This window comes from Amaranthus tricolor, chromosome 4 (assembly GCF_026212465.1).
Source record: "Amaranthus tricolor cultivar Red isolate AtriRed21 chromosome 4, ASM2621246v1, whole genome shotgun sequence".
NCBI lineage: Eukaryota > Viridiplantae > Streptophyta > Magnoliopsida > Caryophyllales > Amaranthaceae > Amaranthus > Amaranthus tricolor.
In genome coordinates, this window is record NC_080050.1 from 23,081,557 (window position 1) to 23,105,461 (window position 23,905).

The following is a 23,905-nucleotide window of genomic DNA, read 5'->3' on the forward strand; positions in this document are numbered from 1 at the left end:
TATTTTTTACAATTGAGAAAATGACAAGGTTATTTAATGATTATGTGTATCATTAGAGATATTAAAGCATATTAGTATTATCTCCCCCTTATTTAATATCTCAGAGATAATAAGCACAATATAATCATAAATAAAATAAAGTAGATAGTATTAATAGATGATAAAACAAAATGCAAATTGCTAAAATAAAAAATACAAGATTTATAAGTTATTTTTGAATAATAAGGTAAAGCATTAGCGCTATGAGTAATATAATTAAACCCATAATGATAATGAATGCTTCTAGTATTTTACTTATATTGTCGGCAATTGGATTGATGTCGGTGTTTGTAGATGTATTGTTTGGCATGGATGGTTGAAGGAAGAAGAAGATGAAGAAAGAATTTATGGGTTTTTTTTTTGTGTGTGTTTGGGATAAGGTGTGAGTGGTGTATGTGTTTGTGACGGGTAGAAGACCCTATTTATAGGGGGTAAAAAAACCATTTTCATAATTGATCTCCAAGTTTAATAAAAATGTGATAATTTTTTTTATTTATTTTTATTTTATTTTTATTTTTGGTTCAGAATCGAACCTTTAACGATTTACTTAAATTATAATTTTCGGACCACTCTGGCATTTATCCTAGGGTGATATTTTTACAATTAAAAAGAATTTTATGTTAAAACTATAATCTATGTTATGTAGGGATAATGTAATCATGTGTGTTAATAATCTATGTTATTGGTAAATTAAAACTACTTATTATTATTGGGTTTACAATGTTAACAAATGAGAGTCTAATAACTTATTATTTATTTATTTATTATTTTTTGAGGTGAAATTAAATTTTATGAGTTTATTAGTGATTATATATGTATAAATATAAAAGTGTGATGTAGATAATTTTATAGACTAAAGTAATCAAATACATATGCACATAATATGACGATATGATCAGATAAATAGAGATAAAACCGTCCATAAAGGCGACAACAATGCTATATTAGACAGTCCATAAAGGCGATCATTACAAAATAATATTAGTCAGTCCATATAGGCGGCTGAAAGGGTAAAGATGAACATAAAGATTAAATGACATTATTAAAATAAATAATTTTATGGTTTAATAGTCTGAAAACGTTTACTACTAGTTCCTTCGCCTTCGTCAATTTTTCTTTTATTGCTTTCTTGTGGTACCATAAGATCATTAGTAGGTTGAACTGGTGGGTTATCAGTAGGTTGTGGTGGCTAATTAGTAGGTGGTTGTGGCTAATTAGTAGGTGGTTGTGCTGGTGGATTAGTTGTATTATTGAGACTTGGCATTGGGTTTTCATTTACATGGGTATTATTTGGATTATGTCTTCGCAGTTGGTTTAAACCACTACTAGCTAGGTTGGTAGTAACATATATACAATTTTCTTCAAGGTTAAGTATAAAACGGTGTTAGTAACACCTTGAATAATAATATTGATACCGTTTGATTGTTGGTTCATATTGTGGCTAAAAAATGTGTTATAATGTTTTGAAAAAAATATTACCTTCTTGTATTTTTGAGAGCGAAAAATTGATGCTGATAACGTGTTAAAAAGTATGTAGAATATAGGAAGAAAAGTAGTATAAGGGATTGATAAAACAAAATATATCTATCTCTTTTTTTTATTTGCCTTTTAGTTGAAATGTAATTAATCGAAATTTCATTGTTATCTTTGATATTATTATTTTCTTCTTCTTTGAGATTTTCATCCTCATCTCCAAGACTTGTTTCTTTACAATTCATTGAAGAAGTAATATTGATAACATTTGCCATTTCATTCAACCTTTTGGATTTTCTTTGTTTCAAATCCTTTGAACCAAGTGGTCTTCCACGCTTCCGGCGTGCAATAGATTCATTTTCAGTGGTTTTGTTATCAGTGGGAATTTCAATTCGTGCCGGAATATTTGCGGCAGGGATATATAATTTTGTCACTTGCTTTGTTTCTACAAATGCATCAGGTAATCTGTTTGCAATATATTGATTATGGACAATTTTTCTAACTTCTTGTTCAAAAGCATTTGTTTTTGGATCATATATTTTCAAATGCATTGCATTCCATGTGAGATCTATTTCCTTCTTATTTGGGTCCACTTTCTCTCCCCCTAAGGATGGGAATATTGTCTCATTAAAATGACAATCTGCAAATCTAGCATTAAATAAATCACCGGTCATTGGTTCTAAATATTTGATAATTGATGGACATTCAAATCCAACATAAATTCCCATCCTTCTTTGTGGACCCATTTTTATACGTTGGGGTGGCGTAATAGGGACATATACTGCACATCCAAATATTTTCAAGTGTGATATATTTGGTTCTTGACCATGAACTAATTGTTGTGGTGAATATTTATGATAAGCACTTGGTCTCAATCTTATCAATGACGATGCATGTATTATTGCATGTCCCCACGCAGATGATGGCAATTTCGACCTCATTAATAATGGTCTTGCTATTAATTGGAGTCTTTTAATCAATGATTCAGCCAGACCATTTTGAGTATGAACATGAGCTACTGGATGTTCTACGTCAATTCCAATTGATGTGCAATAATCATTAAAAGTTTGAGATGTAAATTCTCCGACATTGTCAAGCCTTATTCGCTTAATTGTATAATCTGGAAATTGATTTCTCAATCGAATGATTTGAGTAAGTGATTTCGCAAATGCCACATTTCTAGTTTGTAGGAGACTTACATGTGACCATCGTGTTGAGGCATCAATCAATACCATAAAATATCTAAATGGCCCAGAAGCAGGATTAATTGGCCCACATATATCTCCATGAATTCTTTCTAGAAATTTAGGAGTTTCAGTAGCAATTTTATTTAAAGATGGTCTGATTATCAATTTGCCTTGTGAGCATGCAGAACACGATAATTCATTTGGTTGGGGAATTCTCATTTTCTTCATTGGATGCCCAATTGAATTTTCAATAATTTTTCGCATCATTCCCACACCAGGATGACCCAATCGATCATGCCATAAATTTATCATTTCTTTATTATCTAACTTCTGGTTAGACACCATGTTTATCTCAACCGGTTTTATATTAATGCGATATAATCCCGATGAGTATGCTGGTAATTTTTCATGAATGCTTTTCTTGCCGCATTTTTCAGATGTGATGCATAAATATTCAGTATGATTTTCGGTCATTGTTTCTAAATGATAACCATTTTGACATACATCTTTGAAACTTATGAGATTTCGTCGAGATTTACTCGAATATAAAGCATCATTAATTACTAGCTTTGTTCCATTATGAAGTATTATTTGAGCTTTTCCATATCCCTCTATTAGTGTAGTGGTTCCAGAGATATTCTTTGTGCTTTAGTATAGTGTGAGTTGTTCCACTATCTAGGAGGCATTGATATTTGACTCCATTTTCAAACTGATCCATATCTTCATATTAAATAAATAGATAGTTAAAATAAAATTTCATTAACATAAGGTGATATCAATACATAAAAAAAAGGAGATTGCATATAAAAAGAAATATAACTAAATAAGTGCCACAACATTATTAAGAAAAATGCAAATATCTTCTTCATATTCTTTATCATTTTCATCGCCATCTAAATAGAAGTCTGAAAGGTCAAGATTAGGCATCGACGTGGTTGCTTTATTATAAGGATCGAAATTGGGCATTGAGGTGCTTGCTTCATTAAAGTTTGCTTCCACACCTTTTCCTTTTTTCTTTTGGGAGCCTAGATACAGCTCAACCAAATGTTTGGCAGTACGACATGTACGTGACCAATGCCCTGTCATACCATATTTGTAACAAATACTTTCTTTTCCTTCTTGATGGCTATTTCTATTGTGATAGCCAACTTGTTTTCCCCTTCGAGAATTATTATTGTAATGATCATTTTGATAATTTTGGGGAAAATGGCCTCTACCGGATCCTTGAAACTTTCTACCATGTCCATAAAAATTTCCACGACCTCGTCCTCGTCCTCTTCCTCGGAAATTTTCGCGTCCTCTACCACGGTTATTATAATTTCCACGGCCTTTATTTTCAACAGCATGTGCTTCAGGCACATGTGTTTTAGTAGAGTGTGTCTCACGGATAGCTTGAGATTCAATAGGTCTCATATTATGATTTTTCCAGACGAGATCATTGTGCTGTTCAGCCAATGAGAGTACTGCACTCAAATCTGAATATCTTTTGAAATTTCTTTCTCTATATTGTTGTTGCAGAATAATGTTTGATGGATGAAAAGTAGATAATGTGAGTTTAATCATTTCTGCATCAGTCACCGAGTGCTCACAATATTTCAACATTGATGCAATTCGGTATAATGTTGAATTGTACTCACTGAGAGTCTTAAAATCAGAAAATCTTAAATTCTTCCACTCATGGCTAGCTTGTGGAAGAAGCACCCTTTTGTGGTGATCAAATCTTTCAACAAGAGAGTCCCACAATGTTTTGGGATCTTTTATAAATAAATATTCAGATGTAAGGCTATCATGAATATGATGCCTCAAGAGGACTAAGGCTTTGGCCTTTTCTTGATTTGTAGCTACCTTTATTTTGGTAGCTTGAGTTCCATCTATTGGATCCTTTTCTTTTACTTCCAATACAGTATGTTCAAGTCCTTGAGCTTCTAAGTTCATGATGGCATCTTCTTTCCATTCTAAGATTTTTTGTCTAGTTAAATCTAATATGTTGAATAGCCTTTTGGTAATTTCTGCCATACTTGCTACATAATATATAATTGTTTTGTAAGTATATGACAATGCAATAATTCTTATATTTTCATAATAATAAACCATTAGATTAATTATGATGTTTTAATTTCATAATCTTCTCCCCCTTGGTTTATTGTTATGAATTTGTTGTAGATAATAAATTTAGGAATAAATCAAGAACAAGAGGAATAATAATAATAATAATAATAATAACAATGAGAAGAACGAAAAAAACCAAAGACAATAAATGCTAAAGAGGGTAAAAGAAATAACATTTACATAATATATTAGTATAATTTATCATACAAAATGCACTAACAAACAAAAGAAAATATGACAAAGAAAATCATGTGCATTTTGTTTCTTCTTCTTCAAAATAAATTATTTCTTCATAATTATTATAATTCCTAATGCTACAAGAAGGACCACCAAACCCATAATTAAGGAGATATATAATTTGAGTTTGGCAAAATTTTCTTCAAATCTAAAATTATGGGAAGAGGAAGAAGATGAATTATTTTTGTAATGGTGGTACATTGTCGGTGGAAGGAAGAAGGAGAAGGAGGGTTTTTGATGTAAAGAGTAAAGTTGAAAGGATAAGAGGTATGTGGTAAAAAAAAAATTGGGGTAATCCTATTTTATAGAGGGTTATCCCAAATTGTACAATATACCGTATTATTTATGTATACTTAAAAGAAATACTTAAAGTAAGAGGTAAATGAAAAATGCACATGGAAATAAATGCAAATACTGCAAATAAAAAAAATGCACAAATAAATATACGAGAATAAAAATAATACTAACCGTCCATTTAGGCGGTAAAAGAAAAACAATTAACCAGCCATATAGGCGGTTTAAAGAATAACAAAAGAAATAAATAATACTAACCGTTCATTTAGGCGGTAAAAAAGAAAAAAAGTTAACCAGCCATATAGGTGGTATAAAATAAAATAATAACAAAAGTAATAAAGTGTCCTTGTCATCCGTAAAGGTGACGTATTGTCCAATAAATTATTTTATGGGTCATTTAAATTTATCTTGCAACGTTTAGTACTTGTTTCTCCCTCATCATCTTTGGTTCTTTTATTACTTGGTGAGGGTTTATTTTCAGTTGTTGTTGTTGGGGCATTATTAGTTGGTTGTGTTGATGAATTATTTGTTGGTCGTATTGGTGGAATATTAGTCGGTGGAACCGGTGGATTATTAGTTGGTCGTACATGTGAATTACGAGTTGGTGATACTGGTGGACCATTAGTGTTATTGGGATTATTATGTCGGAGCTGATTTAAATCAGTCCTTGCTGGGTTTGTAGTGAAGGGTATGGAATTATGCTCAATTATAAAATATAAAAATGTGTTGGAAACACCTTGGATGGTGATGTTGACACCATTTGATTGTTGGTCCATTTGTGGGTACCGATGAAGAAAAATGCTTAATTAGGTTTTAAAAATATTACCTTCTTGATGATTAAAGGTAGAGCTCGTGCTGATAACGTGTTAAAACTTAGAGAGATAAGGAGGAAGTGGAATGAGTAAAAGTTAGAAGATAGAGATGTTTTTACTCATTGGTGTAGTTTTTACAATGGTGAACTTCCATATTTATAGGCAAGTTCATCCACAATTACATTAAATGCATTCACATTAGGGTGAATACATTAATTACCTTTCACACTATATTCATTAATTACCTTTCACACTATATCTCAACACATTCAACAATGTTTTACGAGAGACGATAATAGTGGTACTAGTGGTCAAGGAGAGAGAACGTTAAGGTGAAATAGAGGAAATATGGTAGTGAGCCGATGGTTAATAAGTGATGTACTAATACCTTTATTTGCTAAAAAAAAAGATAATAATAATAATAATAATAATAATAATAATAATAATAATAATAATAATAATGATTATCATTACTTGTTTCATCTCTTTATTTATTTCCATTCCATTTATTTTACAAAAACTAAACCAAATTAAACCAAACAACCTCTTGATAAGTGGAGAGGCAACTTGGGTTATGAAATACTCTCTTTTATTCACAGAGAATGAGACATTTTTTTATTGGGACAATTCACTGAAAATGTCACATTTCTATTTATAGAAAAAGAGAATTTTTCACCCACTTTTAAATGGTCTTCCACTTCTCCTCCATAGTTTTAATGCTAAATCTAAATGTCTCACTCTCTATAAATAGAAGGGAGTATTCTGTTAATATCAATGAGCAGAGCAATCAACTTACCTAGAATTTGTCTAACATCTTAATTAACAATAATTAGTACTCATTAAAAAGGAGTATTAGTCTATAATTAATTGTTGCCAACAATTTCAAGTTTCCTTGAATTAATACGGAACATCTCTTATCTATTTTTGGGTTGGAATACTTTTTCCTTTAATTTAAACAATTCTTAAGATAATGTAAAGGATCAAATGAATCAATATTATAATATGAAAATGGTGACACCAAACTCTATTAGCCAGCTGGGAATCAATCCACTTTTTCAACACCTCTCTTAAAATAACAGTTAACACTTATTAATACACCAAACAACCATCCAACCAACACAAACTTCATACCTCATATTAACTGTTTTTTGATCAATTACTCCTACACTCTATAGCTACTCTTTAATTTTTTTTTTTTTATTATACTTCCTCCGTTCTTAAATATTCGCACCCAATTGTAACATGTTGTATAAAAAAATTTATTATTTGTAGCGAGTATAATGGAACAAATGAAATATATCCAACAAAATCCAATAAAAAAACCATATACTTTCTCCGTCTCTTTTAAATTGTACCGTTTAGCATAAATAATTTTTCTATTTAAAAATAGATCCACTACTTATTTTATATATTCATATCTATACATTTTAACTTTCTTTTTCTCATTTAACATAATTTAATAATTTTCATTCATTATCAAGTATTTCCTACCAATTTCCTAAATAAGACCGATTCAAAAGACTGGAGTAGTATTCCATTAAAAAGAATATTTTTTATATTATTAAAATCAGACAAAATACAAAACTAAAAAGATACCAAATTTGTTGTGGCCTCTTATCTTGGAAATTTAAAGAAGAAAATTGCCATTCATAGTTTCTCTCTCATATTTTTGGTCCCTCAGCCACCCACCTTCCTCACCATTCACATCATCCTCAAGAAAATGACATTTTTCTTATAATTAAATTTTTAAATATGTAAAGATTATTTATGAAAAAAAAAACCAAAAAAAGAAAGAAAAAGTAGCACCTTTAATTTTGTTTCTCCTCCCAAAAATTCTCCCATTTCATTTCAGATCTAATGCATAATTCATTATTTGCTCAGATAAGTATCCCATCATTTTACTCTAAACCCTAATCTTTAAACCCACATTTTTCTCTCTCTAATTTATGATTTCTTAACATTTAATCTAAAATTTTGGGGGTTTATTCGGAAACCCTAAAACACCCGGAACCAAAAAGCTTTAATTTTGCGACAATGGCGACTAGAGGGTCAAGATCAGAGAAAGTTAGGCGAATTTTCCAGCAATTCGATGTGAACAAAGACGGGGGATTAAACAGAGCAGAAATGGCGGCTCTCGTCGTTGCAGTAAACCCTAGGGTGAAATTTTCTGATGAACAAATCAATGCAATTCTGGATGAAGTTTTTCGAACATACAACGAATTCATTGATGGAGAAAAGGGGTTAACTTATGAGGGACTTCTACGGACTTACGATGATGGTGCAGGAGATGTTGATCGAGATTCTGAAGCATTAAATCTGGATGTTATTTCAAATGAAGGTGAAAGTTCGATTGTTGAAGCTTCGACTTCTTCAGTTACAGATGATAGAGCAATGGAGCCGCAAAAGAAGCAAAGAACAGCAGCATGGGCAGCATCCCCAAATCATGGGATCGTTTTTGATGAAACATGGAAAATTGTGGATGATTTGGAGATTTTGATAAAAAGGTTGAAAGCAAAACAAGGGCAAAAAAAAGATGGGAAATTGAAGAATGATTTGAATTCAGATGTGTTTTCTGATGCTGGTTGGTCAAGAGAATTCGGGCCCGCGTCTTCAGAGATTTCAAAAAGGGTGAATTGGGTAGAATCAGGGCATGATTATGCTAATTTTGTAAAAGACTTGGGTGGATTAAGAGGAAAAGCAGATGGAGGCAGATCAAGAGAGGAAGCATTTGATGGGCATATGGCAATTGGTAGAGTTTTGTATGAACATCAATTATTTAAAGAAAGTTTAGTCAGTTTTAAAAGAGCTTGTGAATTGCAACCTGTTGATGTAAGACCACATTTTAGAGCTGGGAATTGCTTATATGCATTGGCTCAATTTGTTCAAGCCAAAGAAGAGTTTCAATTAGCCTTGGAAGCAGCTGAAACTGGTGGGAATCAATGGGCTTATCTTTTACCTCAAATTCATGTTAACTTGGGGATTACACTTGAGGCTGAAGGTATGGTTTTAAGTGCTTGTGAACATTACAGAGAAGCTGCTATCTTATATCCTACTCATTATAGGGCTATAAAGCTTTTGGGTAGTGCTCTATTTGGGGTAGGGGAGTATAGGGCATCTGTGAAAGCTTTAGAAGAGGCTATTTTTATGAAACCTGATTATGCTGATGCGCATTGTGATCTAGCTTCGGCGTTGCACGCCTTAGGGGATGATGAGAGGGCTATTGTGGAGTTTCAGAAGGCCATTGATTTGACCCCAGGTCATATTGATGCTTTGTATAACTTGGGAGGGTTGTATATGGATTGGGGTAGGTATCAGAGAGCTTCTGAGATGTATACTAGGGTTTTGACATTGTGGCCGAATCATTGGCGAGCTCAGCTTAATAAGGCGGTGTCGTTATTGGGTGCGGGTGAATTTGATGAGGCTAGGAAGGCGATGAAGGAAGCTTTGAAGATGACGAATAGGGTTGAGGTACATGATGCTATTGCTCATATGAAACAATTGCATAAGAAGAAAGTGAAGGTTAATGGAGGTGGCAATGGGGAGAATTCTTTTACCATTGTTGAACCCATGAAATTTAAGACTGTAGGTGGGAAAACAACTTCAAGACAAGAGTTGGCTACTGCTCTCGAGATCAGGGCGTTTCAGAGGGTGTCGAGATTGGGTAGATGTGCTGTAGATCTTTTGAAGAGGGAGATAACTGATAATGATGTGCCTTTGTCATTCTCTGGTACTGGTATACCAGAGAAATCCATCCGAAAGAACGTCTTAGAGGGGATTCTCCGTAGGCTGCTTAGTTTCTTAAAACCCGAGACTTTTCAGGAAGCAATCAAAGCTATAAACGAGAGAATTCTATCGGCTTTAGATGATTCTGTACTGTCTAGGGTGGACATTGGCATGTTCTATGCTCTCATTGCTCCCCTTTGTAGTGGCTCACTGGAAAAGAGAAAACGAGTCGCATTTGAGGCTCTTCTGTACCGCCCTGTCAACGAGGGAAACACACAGCTAAGAAAATCCGATGCTTGGAGGTATATGAAGCTGTTGAGAGCCATATACATCCCAGTGCACGGATCAAGCGAGATATTAGAAATCCATGGGGGTACAGACACTTCAATGATGTCTATGACGGAGTTCCTAGTAATGTTCGATGATCCAGAATTCGGTTATGGTATACTGTCCACTCTGCTCAAACTTGAGACGGGTGATCGTGTGAGGCATGGACACTACGTCTGCGCAGTTTGTCGATACCCAATTATTGGTTCTCGGTTTAAGGAGGTGAAAGCTCAGTTTAGTTTGTGTAATCAGTGTTATAGTGAAGGTAAAGTGCCTTCCACAGTGAAGCAGGAAGAGTATTCATTCAGGGAATACCAAAGGGAAGCAGAAGCGGCAAAGGATAAGTTGAAATGTTTTGGTTTCCAAAAGGAGCAATCTGAATAAAATTCTAGTTTAGTTGGAATTTGTTAACTGTGTAGTAGTATCCAATCCATATTCCATCCTTATGTCTTAATGTTCTAAGGATAGTTGCTTGGTGTGACTTTAAATTTAGGGTACTCTGTGTTGTGCAGAAACTAATGTTGGTCTTTGTATAGTGATTTTTTTTACCTTGAGTTTCAAAAATGTGAATTATTTCTGTTTAATTGAGGTTGTGCAAATATTTTTTATTATGTGGCTGCATTTCTTTTTCAAATAAATCTCTTTATGGAAGCTTAGAATGTTACTTTGATGGTTTAGAAGGATATTTTGTGTTCCAGTTAAGTTAGATTGCTGGCATTCTTTATTGGGTGAATTTTCATTTCTTCTTGAAATTGAATCACCTGGGAGCTTACTTGTGTAGTGGGTAGATGCGGTATTATTTTACCTACTTGCTGTCCCCTTTTCATGTAGTTGTGCTGAGATTCTTGAATTAAAGAGGAGTTGACTAAGATATAAGTTTATTTGGTTACTCTTCTTATTACTGATTAGTTTTAGGACGAAACTTCATTGGCTTTGTATAATGTCAAGTTGTCAACTCTCCTCTTCGTGTGAGCTTTGCTGTGTACAAGGCTAATAATAAATTTATCTAAGATCAGAGAAATGTGTTACTAAAAATGTGAAAGTTGTTCTAAATTGAGACGATTAACTAACCCAAAATTAAATATAGTGTGACTACACTCAAAATAACCAATGCATAAAAATCAAAGACATAATGTCAGAAACCAAAAATAATTCAAATCAAGATATTCTATTCAAAACTAGCTTGAACACCGAAATGAACACCTTATTTATTCCCTTACCTTCTAATTTTGCTATATTTTTCTATTTTGAATTCTTTTACATTATTATGATTTTTGACATTGACCCTACATTTTCTTTTTGGCATTGACCCTACATTTACATTTGTTATCTGGATCCAAATGTTTTTTTCATCCATTAATTTTATCATATATTTTTTAATTATAAATTCATAAAGTAAATTTGTTTTGCTGGAGTAACACTTTACCAATACGTAATCTCTAAATGAACCTCGAGTATTCTATGTGAAAAAAAAAATTCATACTTCACTCCTTAATTGAAAATTTATAATTTTTAAATTTCACATGGTAAATCTAAGTTTTTTACTTTTCTACGTGGTAAATAAATATTTTTTTTAATTTGTATATAATTCAAGCTTTCAACTTTTCAATGTGGTAGACAAAATATTAGGTTCATTGTTAAATTAAGTACTCATTTTGAACATATTTTTGAAAAATGTGTCTTATAATGGTGATCACGATGTTTGTTTTTATAAAAAACTCTTTATAATGGATAATAATAATGTAAATTTAACAAACAAAAATAATAATTTTTCTACTTAATGAAAAAGTTAAAAGTTTAGGTTTACCATGTGAATAAATAAAAAAGTTTATTTACCATTAAAAAAGTCAAAAACTTAAAATCACCTCATAATTTGTTTTTGTTCATTGGAAATTAAGTGTTCAAAAGTCTTACTCAAATTCATTTGTGGAGGAATTCAATGTGGGAGAATTGCTATCTTTGAAAGAAATGATTTTTTTCGATATTTTGAATGTTTTTTTTATTAGGGTAGTATAAGAAAAAAAAAAAAATAGATGGAACTTAAAAACTTTGCCCGAAAAAGACTTATTTCATAGATATAAATCACATTGTATCTTTTGATTTAAATAATTCCATTTATTTATTATATTTCACTTTTTAGCAATGTAAAACTTATTTTTAATTATTTATATATTAAATCATGCTTAACCAAAACTTATAAAATTTGATATTATGAAAATAGTTAATTAGATGATTTAAATAAGATCTTACTTGATTATAATTTTGCTCATACTTTAGCCACTATTTTAAAATGAAGGAATTACTCTAGAATTGAATTGCTAATAATGCTTTAAATTATTGTGGAAAGAGCTACCGTGATTGGCTGATTGCCGATATCTTAATAGAAAGGTCATTGGTCTACCGTCTATTATTAGATGTCAAAATACTGTCAGGTTCTTCGAAGTTGATACAACGGACTACTAATGGTTTATATTTGTTGATTTCAAAATTTTGAAAATTAATTCTTATATTAGTGGATTAAAAAAAGTGTTATTGTGAAAATATTATTGGGAAATTTATCATTAATAATGAAACTTATTTGTGATTCACTGAGAATAAACTGACTTATAGTTTATTTTTGAATAATCTACCTAAGGGGTTTCTTACTGAGTATAAACTCATCTAATGTTTAATAGGTTATCAAATATGTAACTAAAGATTCATTCTTAACTGATTGCGAACAAGTTGTATTATTTTCAGCAAGGAATCTTAGATGAATTTATTCAAAAATAAACCATAGGTAGGTTTATTCTTAGTGAATTGCAAATATGTTATATTATTAATGACAAATTCCCCAATATTATATTAATAACATATATAAATGATATCATCTCAAAAAAAAAAAGTATAAATGATAGAGAAAGTAGTAATTTAATTAAAAAATATTGACGCGAATATGTAAACTGATTTTTGTAGAACACACAAGATTATTCAAGTTTAGTTTAGTCGAGTTTCCAAATTTTCAATGTAATAATTATTTTCTCTATTTTATAATACTTGTTATATTTTTTTTCATCCGTTTCATAATATTACTATATATATCATAAACTACTTTATAAAGTTTCCTATTTAGTCCTACTTTGTTCGTAAGTGTTTCTCATTAACTCTTATTTTTTTGTCATTATTTAATAATAATAATAATAATAATATTCTATCAACTAATTATTTTCTTAATACTCGTATAAAATTAAATTGATTCAAGTAATATAAAACAAAGGTGGTATTAGTTTTTTCTACCTTTATCCCAAATTTTACACTTATTCATTCATATCTCACAAGATCCATTTCACAAATTCTTGTGAGAAAGTGTCTCTTTGAGAGACTATCTCTAGTCTAAACAACCTGTTATTATTTTTAGTTTAATTAAGTTTTAATGAGCTGGGCCTAAAAGACGTCTCTCAGGTGCCCGACTGAAATCATTTTCCCCTACTTGTTATCTTAATATAAAAGATTTTTAATCTGTTTAAACTCCTTTCCTTCTTTTCGGTTCATGTAGAAGTGTAAGGATGAGAAGTAAAAGTTTCCATTAAGTAAGAGCAATAATTCAAAAGTGAAGCAAAAAATAAGAATAGTTATGTTTGCTTTTTATCTTCATTATCCACTTTTTGTTTTAAAAGGAATTACATAATTCAAAAGTTTTCCGGATAACTGGCTTTGCGAATAGTTGCTCGTTGTCACGCTTTTTAAAGATCTTTCTTGAGTCGAGGGACTTTTTGATCGCACTCTTCTTGTATGATTTACCGTCTTCCTTCCCTCTCCAGACCTTGATCATAGTTTTTCCTATGAGCAAAATACAATAAGTATGATGATGATTTTTTTTAAACGAACTAAAAATGATTGCTAATTAGGAGGAAATTAGTTGTAATTGATAAATAGTTGTAATTGTTAAGTAGTGTGCGTTCTTTCAATTTTTCATACAATTATTATCGTCGGTGGTAAAATGTAATCATTTCCAATTGGGTGATTATTTGATGACTGTGATTACCAAAGGGTCCTCAAATCAATATTTTTATGAAAAATTACTTTAAATAATTCAATTTTTTTTAATTTTCTTATAATAATCTCACTTATTAATTAATCAAGAATAATCTAAACTTAGGGAGTCTTTGCTTTGAATACACTCGAGATACATGTTACCTGTTATAGAAAGTCATTTTAAATAGAAAAAAAAGATAAATTACAAATTTATGACAAAATAAAAAAAAATATTAACCCTTCAACAACCTAGCCCCTCTGCCATCCCCACCACTCACCAAGACTCCACCACTTAGTCACCACAACCACCAACCTCTTTCCTTTAGTGGCGCACAACCCCTCCCACAAAATCGCAAAACCTTATCAATTGGGGGTGTATATGGTGTTGTCTGGTCTAATTTGACACAAAAATCAATCCAGTCTAAAAATTTTACAAACTAGACTAAATCAGTTTAATAACTAGACTGAATCGAACCAGACCTCTACAACAGTTTGGTCTGGTCTAATGTATGTTTTTTTTTTTTGGCTTTTATAATCTTTTATTATTGGTTATGCAAATTATGAATGGTTATATCAACATCTATAATTAACAAACATATCCATAAGTTTAAACAGATCTAATGCGCCACTTGAAAAGAAACCATTTCATAATCCTAAACACCATTTGTGACATATTTTATATAATCAATCAAACCATTTGGAGAAATGTTCATTTTCTTTCATTTTATATGTTGTTGATCATGTTATCTCAACAATTATTGAGTTTGTCCTCACTATTAAACCCCATCATGAACTTATAGAAAACATTCTTGAAATCAGCATTGGACGTTAATAATTCAAAACGAGTTACTGCATTCTTTAGCAAGTGCCACAAGCATAATCTATGCTTGGCATAAAGAAAAACCTGTAACAGGATAAAAGTAAGGATGTATTAAAATACTAATTGTAGTAGGTTAAAAACCCTACTTCAACATGTTAAAATATCAACTTAAACATGTTAAATATACCAACTTAAAGATGCTAAAACACCAACCGTAACAAGCTAAAAGGCCAACTTGAAAATCTTAAAATACCAACTTAAACTTTTAAAATATCAATTTAAAATACCATTTCAATTGTCTTTGCTATTGCAAAGCCTTAATTAGTGAAGATTGACATTGGATATTAATTATTCATAACGTTATTTGAACGTACCTTTCTTGGTAATTTGGCTCATTCTCATTGTTACTAACCATGGTGTGATGCTGGCAGAGCGGTAGTAACCTTTCTTTTGGAACTAAATTCTTTAATTGATTTTGCCACTTTATTAACTTTTAAGTTTTTTTTTTTAAAAATGAAGACATATTTATGATGAATTATTGATAATTTAAAACAAGAAGTAGCCTTTTAATTATAATCGCAATGAAATGATTGATAAATTTTTTAAATATGAATTAGATGTCATTTAACCATGTTAACAACCAAGCTTATAAGTATTTCAATAGCAAAACTTTGCCACCTCAATAGAGAACGGTGCCTTGGAACGTTTTTTAACTCGGCACAATCAAGTTATTTGAAAAAAATCATTATAATTTAGCAGAAATGTTTAAATCTTTTAATAGTAAAGTTATAACACCAATTTCACAATACCAACTTTAACATTTTAAAACGTCAACGTTAATAAGAATTTACTTACTTGTAAATATTCCATCCTCTGCCTTGTGTCACCTCCAATACAGAACAAGATATAATTGTCTTGAACTCCTCTTCAAAGGCTCGAAAAAAATTATAGTATATAACTCTGATGCATGTTTTAACAAACCAACCGATTGTAGATTTGAAATGGTTTTGTTCTTGAGCAGTAGAATTCTAATTCCATTTCTCTTTTTCTCCATCTCTTTATCATGTTTTGCAAAATCTTGTAAAATTGCGATAAACTCGTGGTTTTTTTACTTCTAAGCCAATTGAACTGTTTGTTTATTCAATTCTTTGAGAAGATAATGTTCCACCTGAAAAGAAATCCTTGCTTAATCATGCACACCATTTGTATCGTACTCAATCGATTAAAACATTTGTAGAAATTTTCATTTTCTTTCATTTAATTTATGTTGACCATGTTTTCCCAATAATGATTGAATTCGTCCTCACTATTGCACCCCGTCAAGAGGTTAAGCATCCTAGAAAATAGCATTGGGCTTGAATGATCCGAAATGAGTTACTGCATTCTTTAGCAAGTGCCACAAGTATACTCTATACTTGGCATAAAGAAAAAATTGTATCGGGAGAAAAGTAAATAAACATGTATTGAAATACCAACTTGAATAGGTTAAAATCCCTAGTTAAAAAATCAAATTAAACATGTTAAATATACCAACGTATACATGCTAAAACACCAACCGTAATATGTTACAAGGCCAACTTGAACATGTTAATATACCAAATAAAACATGTTAAAATATCAATTTAAAATATCTTTCAATATTCTTTGTTATTGCAAAGTCTTGATCAGTGAAAATTAACACGAGTTATTCATGACTTTATTTAAACGTACTTTTCTTGGTAATTTATCTCAATGTAATTATTACTGACCAATAGTGTTGTTGATGTCGTCGGAGTGGTAGTAACCTTTCTTTCGAAGCTATATGTTTTTATTGATTTTGTCACTTTACTAACTTTTTAGTAGATTTTTTGAAAAATGAAGACATATTGATGATGAATTATTGGTAATTTAAAGAAATAAGTAGCCTTTTAAATATAATCGTAATCAGATTGATACATTTTCTAAATATGTAATTAGTAATGAGATGTCATTTAACTATGGTGACAACCAAATTTATGAGTACTTCAATAGAAAAATTTTACAACCTCGACAAAGATCGATGCCTTGGAATACTCTTAAACTCTGCAAATTAAGTTAATTAAACAAAATCATTATGAATTATTAGAAATGTTTAATAAGATTTTTTTCCTTGTAAATATTCAATCCTCTATCTTTTGTAACCTCTGACACATAACAAGATATAGTTGTCTTGATAACCTCTTCGAAGTCTCGATTAAAAGTTGCAGTGTACAACTCTGATGTACATTTTAACAAACCAACCATTCGTAGATTTGAAAACGGTTTTGTTTTGGAGTAATAGAATTTTGATACAATTTCTCTTTTTCTCCAACTCTCTATCCTATTTTCAAAAATCTTGTAAAACTACGATAAACTCGTGGCCTTTTGTGCTTCAAAGCCAATGACAATGTTTGATTATTCACTTCTATGAGAAGACAATGTGCCACCTGAAAAAAATTCCTTACTTGATCCTGTGCACATTTGTGTCGTACTCAATCGATCAAACCATTTGTTGAAATCTTCATCTCTTTCATGTTATATGCGTTGACAATATTATCCCAATAACGATTGAATTCATCCACACTATTGCACCCCATCAAGAACTTATGGAAAACATCCTTGAAACCAACATTGGACTTTAATGATCCGAAACGAGTTACTGCATTCTATAGCAAGTGCCACAAGCATAATCTATGTTCGACATAAAGAAAAACCTGTATCAGGAGGAAAGTAAGCATGTATTGAAACACCAACTGTAATAGGTTAAAAGCCCTAGTTTAACATGTTAAAATATCAACATAAACATGTTAAATATATATATATATATATATATATATATATATATATATATATATATATATATATATATATATATATATATATATATATATATATATATATATATATATATATATATATATATATATATATATATATATACATATCAATATATATATATATGTATATATATATATATATATATATATATATATATATATATATATATATATATATATATATATATGTATATATATATATATATGTATATATATATATATATATATGTATATATATATATATATATATATATATATATATATATATATATATATATATATATATATATATATATATATATATATATATATGTATATATATATATATATATGTATATATATATATATATGTATATATATATATATATATATATAAATATATATATATATATATGTATATATATATATATATATATATATATATATATATATATATGTATATATATATATATATATATATATATATATATATATATATTTATATATATATACATATATATATATATATATATATATATATATATATATATATATATATATATATACATATATATATATATATATATATATATATATATATATATATATATATATATATATACATATATATATATATATATATATATGTATATATATATATATATATATATATACATATATATATATATATATATATATATGTATATATATATATATATATATACATATATATATATATATATATGTATATATATATATATATATATATATATATATATATATATATATATATATATATATATATATATATATATATAGATACATATACATAAATATATATATATATATATATATATATATATATATATATATATATATATATATATATATATATATATATATATATATATATACATATACATAGATATATATATATATATATATATATATATATATATATATATATATATATATATATACATATACATAGATATATATATATATATATATATATATATATATATATATATATATATATATATATATATATATATATATATATATATATATATAGATACATATACATATATACATATATAGATATATATAGATATATATATATATATATATATATATATATATATATACCTACTTAAACATGCTAAAACACCAACTGTAATAGGTTAAAAGTTCAACTTTAACATGTTAACATACCAACTTATTAAACATGTTAAAATATCAATTCAAAATATCTTTTTAATTCTCTTTGCTATTGCAAAGTCTTGATTAGTGAAAATTGACACCGGAGATTAATTATTCATAACTTTATTTTAACGTACCTCTCTTGGTAAATTGGTTCGTTGTCATTGTTACTAATAAATAATGTTGTTGATGCCGTTGAAGCGGTGTTAACTATTCTTTTGGGGCTATAAACTTAATTGATTTTGCCACTTTACTAACTTTTAAGTATCTTAATTCAAAAATAAAGACATATTGATGATGAATTATTGGTAATTAAAAGAAATAATTAGTCTTTTAATTATAATAGTAATAAAATGATTGATGAATTTTCTAAATATGTATTTAGTAATGAGATGTCATTTAAGCATGGTGACAACCAAGCTTATGAGTACTTTAATAGAAAAATTTTACAATAGCAACAAAGAACGGTGCCTTAAAACACTCTTAAACTCAGCACAATCACGTTATTTGAGCAAAATCATTATGAATTCTAAGAAAATGTTTAATAAGATTATTTTACTTACTGGTGAATAATTAATTCTCTGTCTTGCGTCACCTCCGTTAAAAAACTTGATATAGCTGTCTTGAACTCCTCTTCGAAGTCTCGAAAAAAAGTTGCAGAGTACAATTCTGATACACTTTTTAACAAACCAACCATTCGTAGATTTGAAGATGGTTTTGTTCTAGAGTAATAGAATTCTAATTCAATCTCTCGTTTTTTTATTCGTAGATAGGAATAGTTGGAGAAGTCAGATCCATGATATGGACCGCTAATAGACTCTTTAATTCTATACTCATCTTTTTATTTAATCCTTTTATTTATTTATTTTATTTAGTTATGTTTTTATGTAACAATTATTTTTTTTCTCTTTAGATAACATTGTCAGTCATCACTCATTTTCTCTAATGCAGGGCTCTTTCCTTTTAGAGGTAAAATAGACAACTTTCCTCGAGTCCTTCCTTAAAAGGAGTACGTGTATGGATTGTTTGTCACCTTACCTCACCCAAACCCTGCCTTTGCGCGGGATATTGGGTATAATGAAGATAACGACTCTATCTTATTTTGAAAAATCTTGTAGAACTGCGATAAACTCGTGGTTTTTTTTTCAAAGCCAATCGCATAGCTTGTTTAATCACTTCTTTGAGAAGATAATGTGCCACCTAAAAAGAAATCATTGCTTAATCCTGTACATCATTTGTATCGTATTCAATCGATTGAACCATTTGTAGAAAATCTTTGTTTTCTTTCATTTTATATATCTTAGCCACGTTATCGCAACAATGATTAAATAAGTCCGCACTATTGCACCCTATCAAGAACTTATGGAAAAATTCCTTGAAACCAACATTGGACTTTAATGAATCGAAATGAGTTACTGCATTCTTAGCAAGTGCCACAAGCATAATCTATGCTTGGCATAAAGAAAAACTTGTATCAGGAGAAAAGTAAGTAAGCATGTATTGAAATACACACTATAATAGGTTAAAAGCCCTGTTCAACATTCTAAAACATTAACTTAAACATGTTAAATATAACAACTTAAACATGCTAAAACACCAACCGTAATAAGTTAAAAGGCCAACTTGAACATGGTAAAATACCAACTTAAACATGTTAAAATATTATTTTAAAAGACCTTTTCAATTGTCTTTGCTATTGCAAAGTCTTGATTAAGAAAATTGATGCCGGAGATTAATTACTCATATTGTTAATTGAATGTATCTTTCTTGTTAATTTGGCTCATTCTCATTGTTACTAACCGATGGTGTTGATGATGCCGTCGGAGCGGTCTTAATCATTCATTAGGGGCTATATTCTATTATTGATTTTGCCACTTTACTAACTTTTACATATCGTTTTTCAAAAATGAAGACATATTGATGATGAATTATTGGTAATTTAAAGAAATAACTCGCATTTTAATTATAATCGTAATGAAATGAATGATAAATTTTCTAAGAACGTAATCAGTAATTAGATGTCATTTAACCACAATAACAACCATGCTTATGAGTACATCAATAAAAAACTTTGCACCCTCAACAAAGAACGGTGCCTTAGAACAATCTAAAACTCCGCACAATTAGGTTATTTGAACAAAATCATTATGAATTTTCAGAAATGTTTAATAAGATTATTTCACTTACTTGTAATTATTCAATCCGTTGTCTTGCGTCAAGATATAGCCGTCTTGAACTCCTCTTCGAAGTCTCGAAAAAAAGTTGTAGTGTAAAACTCTGATGAAGTTTCTAACAAACCAACCATTCGTAGATGTGAAGATGGTTTTGTTTTGGAGCAATAGAAATATGATTCAATTTCTCTTTGTCTCCATCTCCCTATCTTATTTTGAAAAATCCTGTAAAATTGCAATAACTCGTGGTTATTTTGCTTCAAACTGTTTGTTTATTCACTTCTTTAAAAAGATAATGTGCCACCTGAAAGGAAATTCTTGCTTAATCCTGTACACCATTTGTTTCGTATTCGATCGATCAAACCTTTTGTAGAAATCTTTGTTTTCTTTCATTTTATATGTGTTGACCATGTTATCGCAACAATGACTAAATTCATGCTCACTATTGCACCCTATCAATAACTTATGGAGAACATCCTTGAAATCAGCATTGGACTTTAATGGTTCAAAATGAGTTACCAGATTCTTTAGCAAGTGCCACAAGCATAATCTATGTTTGGCATAAAGAAAAACTTGTATCAGGAGAAAAGTAAGTAAGCATGTATTGAAACACCAAATGTAATAGGTTAAAAGCCTTAGTTCAACATGTTAAAATACCATCTTAAACATGTTAAATATGCCGACTTAAACATGCTAAAACACCAACCGCAATAAGTTAAAAGGACAACTTGAACATGTTAAAGTACCTACTTAAGCAAGTAAAATTATGGGAAATTATCAATGGTGCCCTTGTACTATTGAAAAATTACAATGGTACCGAACTGCATTTCAGTGGTACCCCCCAATTATATGGTAATTACAACCGTGACCTTAATGATGAATTTTCCGTTAAATGTCCGTTAAATTTGGAGACTTGGTTCGTGGAAGTTGTATGTGTCTTAGAATATCTAAGAAGTTAGATAAATGCTTAGGACGTTAAAGGTAGACAGACGGTCTACTGTTCCCAAAGTTGGCAATCTGACTGAAGTTGTAGATGGAGACAGTACACTGTTCCCACGTCGCAGGTCTGGAGAAAAACATCGGCTGGAAAATTGCGAATTAATTATTTTCTGTTTTTGAGTTGATGTAACGGTTAAAAATTAAATTAATTGCTTAATTAATTAATAAATTGGTTGGCAAAACTATTTTTAGGTTATCTAAAAATAGCCTAAGACTTATTCTTTTTAAGATTGAGATCTCCTATTATTTAGGATCTTGTGTTTTTAATTCCTATGCTATTTTTAGCTTGAGAAAACCGTTTTCTTCTTTGAGCAAATGACAGCCGGACATTTATTTTTTGGCAATTCCACTATCTTTTTCTTTTGAGAACGTGGAGGATAGTGGTAGGTGTGTCTAAGGTAACTGCTGGCTGTTCCCACTATAAATAGGAGGAACTTTGCTCAAAACCGCATGATCATCCAAGAGTGTCCATTAAGGCAGATCAATTAAGAAAAATATTTTCATTTTTTCAATGCCAATTAATTTATTATATTTTTCTTAAAGCAATTATTTAATTTTTATCCTCTTGAGAATTTGGCCTTGTAAGGGTATTTGTGTGTTTTGTTGTAACTAGACTTAAGGGAAGTCTAGGGGAATAGAGAAGCTTCAATAGAAGCGTGAGAAGAGAAAGAGAAGGAGAAAGAGAAGGAGAAAGAGAAGAGAAAGAGAAGTAGGCCTAGAGTAGAGAAGCTTCAAGTGAAGCAAATTGTTTTATGTGATTGTAATTAATTGCCTAAAACATAGTGAGAATTTTGAAATCCCGGGGGGTCGTGGTTTTTCCTTCTTATTAGGCCAAGAAGGTTTCCACGTAAAATCTTTGTCTCCTTTTATCTTTTTCATTTTAAGTTTAAGTTTTATTTTATTATAATTCCGCAAAAATTAGAGGCAAAAATCTTAAACTCAATACACAACAATTCACCCCCCCCCCCCCCCCCTCTTGTTGCATTTGATCATCTATTAGCATTTCTACAAGGTCCAACTGTCTTTGATCCCCCCATTGTTTTTAGAGCTTCTCCCACTTCCCCCGTGGTATTATCAATAATCGACCCATGATCCTGTGTTCTTTGGATGACTGAAGTTTGTCGAATTTTCTCTTTTAGACTCCTAGTCTCATTGAGCAATTGGGAAAAATATTGATGCCATCTCATTTTGATGTCCTCTTATCTAAGGAGTACTCGTCCACCTTCATCCTTAATGAACTTCATCGTCCCTAAGTCCTTCTTCTGCCTAGATCTTGCTTTTGCCAGCTTAAAAATATAATTGTCCCACTCTTTCGTATCAAGCTTTTGATAAAAGGCTTCAAACGCGCGATCTTTTGCCTCCGCTAGTGCTTTCTTTGCTGCCCGTTTTGCTTCTTTATACCTCTCCTTCTTATGTGTCCTATCCTCCTCCTCCGTGCAAGCCATGAGCTCCTTGAATATCCTATTTTTGTCCTTTATCTTCTTTTGCACTTCTTTGTTCCACCACGACGACTCTTTGTACACTTTGGTTTCCCCGTCGACACCCCTAATGTCTCTTATGCCACCTTTCGAATGGTTTCGCTCATGGTCGCCCACATTTGATTTGCATCGTCTGATATACTTGGATAGCCCGACGTCTTGATCTTATTTGACAATGTAGTAAGAATTCGAGAATGACAAGGTTT

The 23,905-nt window shown here is 30.2% G+C and overlaps 1 protein-coding gene across 1 annotated transcript; it reads left to right on the top strand.

Annotated features, from left to right (window-relative positions):
* Positions 1–7,738: 7,738 nt before the first annotated feature.
* Positions 7,739–10,810, top strand: LOC130811540 (uncharacterized TPR repeat-containing protein At1g05150-like). Its single transcript, XM_057677867.1, has one exon. The coding sequence runs from the start codon at positions 8,186–8,188 to the stop codon at positions 10,583–10,585; it is 2,400 nt and encodes a 799-aa protein (XP_057533850.1). The 5' UTR covers positions 7,739–8,185; the 3' UTR covers positions 10,586–10,810.
* The last annotated feature ends 13,095 nt before the right edge of the window (positions 10,811–23,905 follow it).

Excerpts from the sequence above, each read along its gene's own strand:
- LOC130811540 (XM_057677867.1), top strand. The coding sequence starts at position 8,186 with ATGGCGACTAGAGGGTCAAGATCAGAGAAAGTTAGGCGAATTTTCCAG.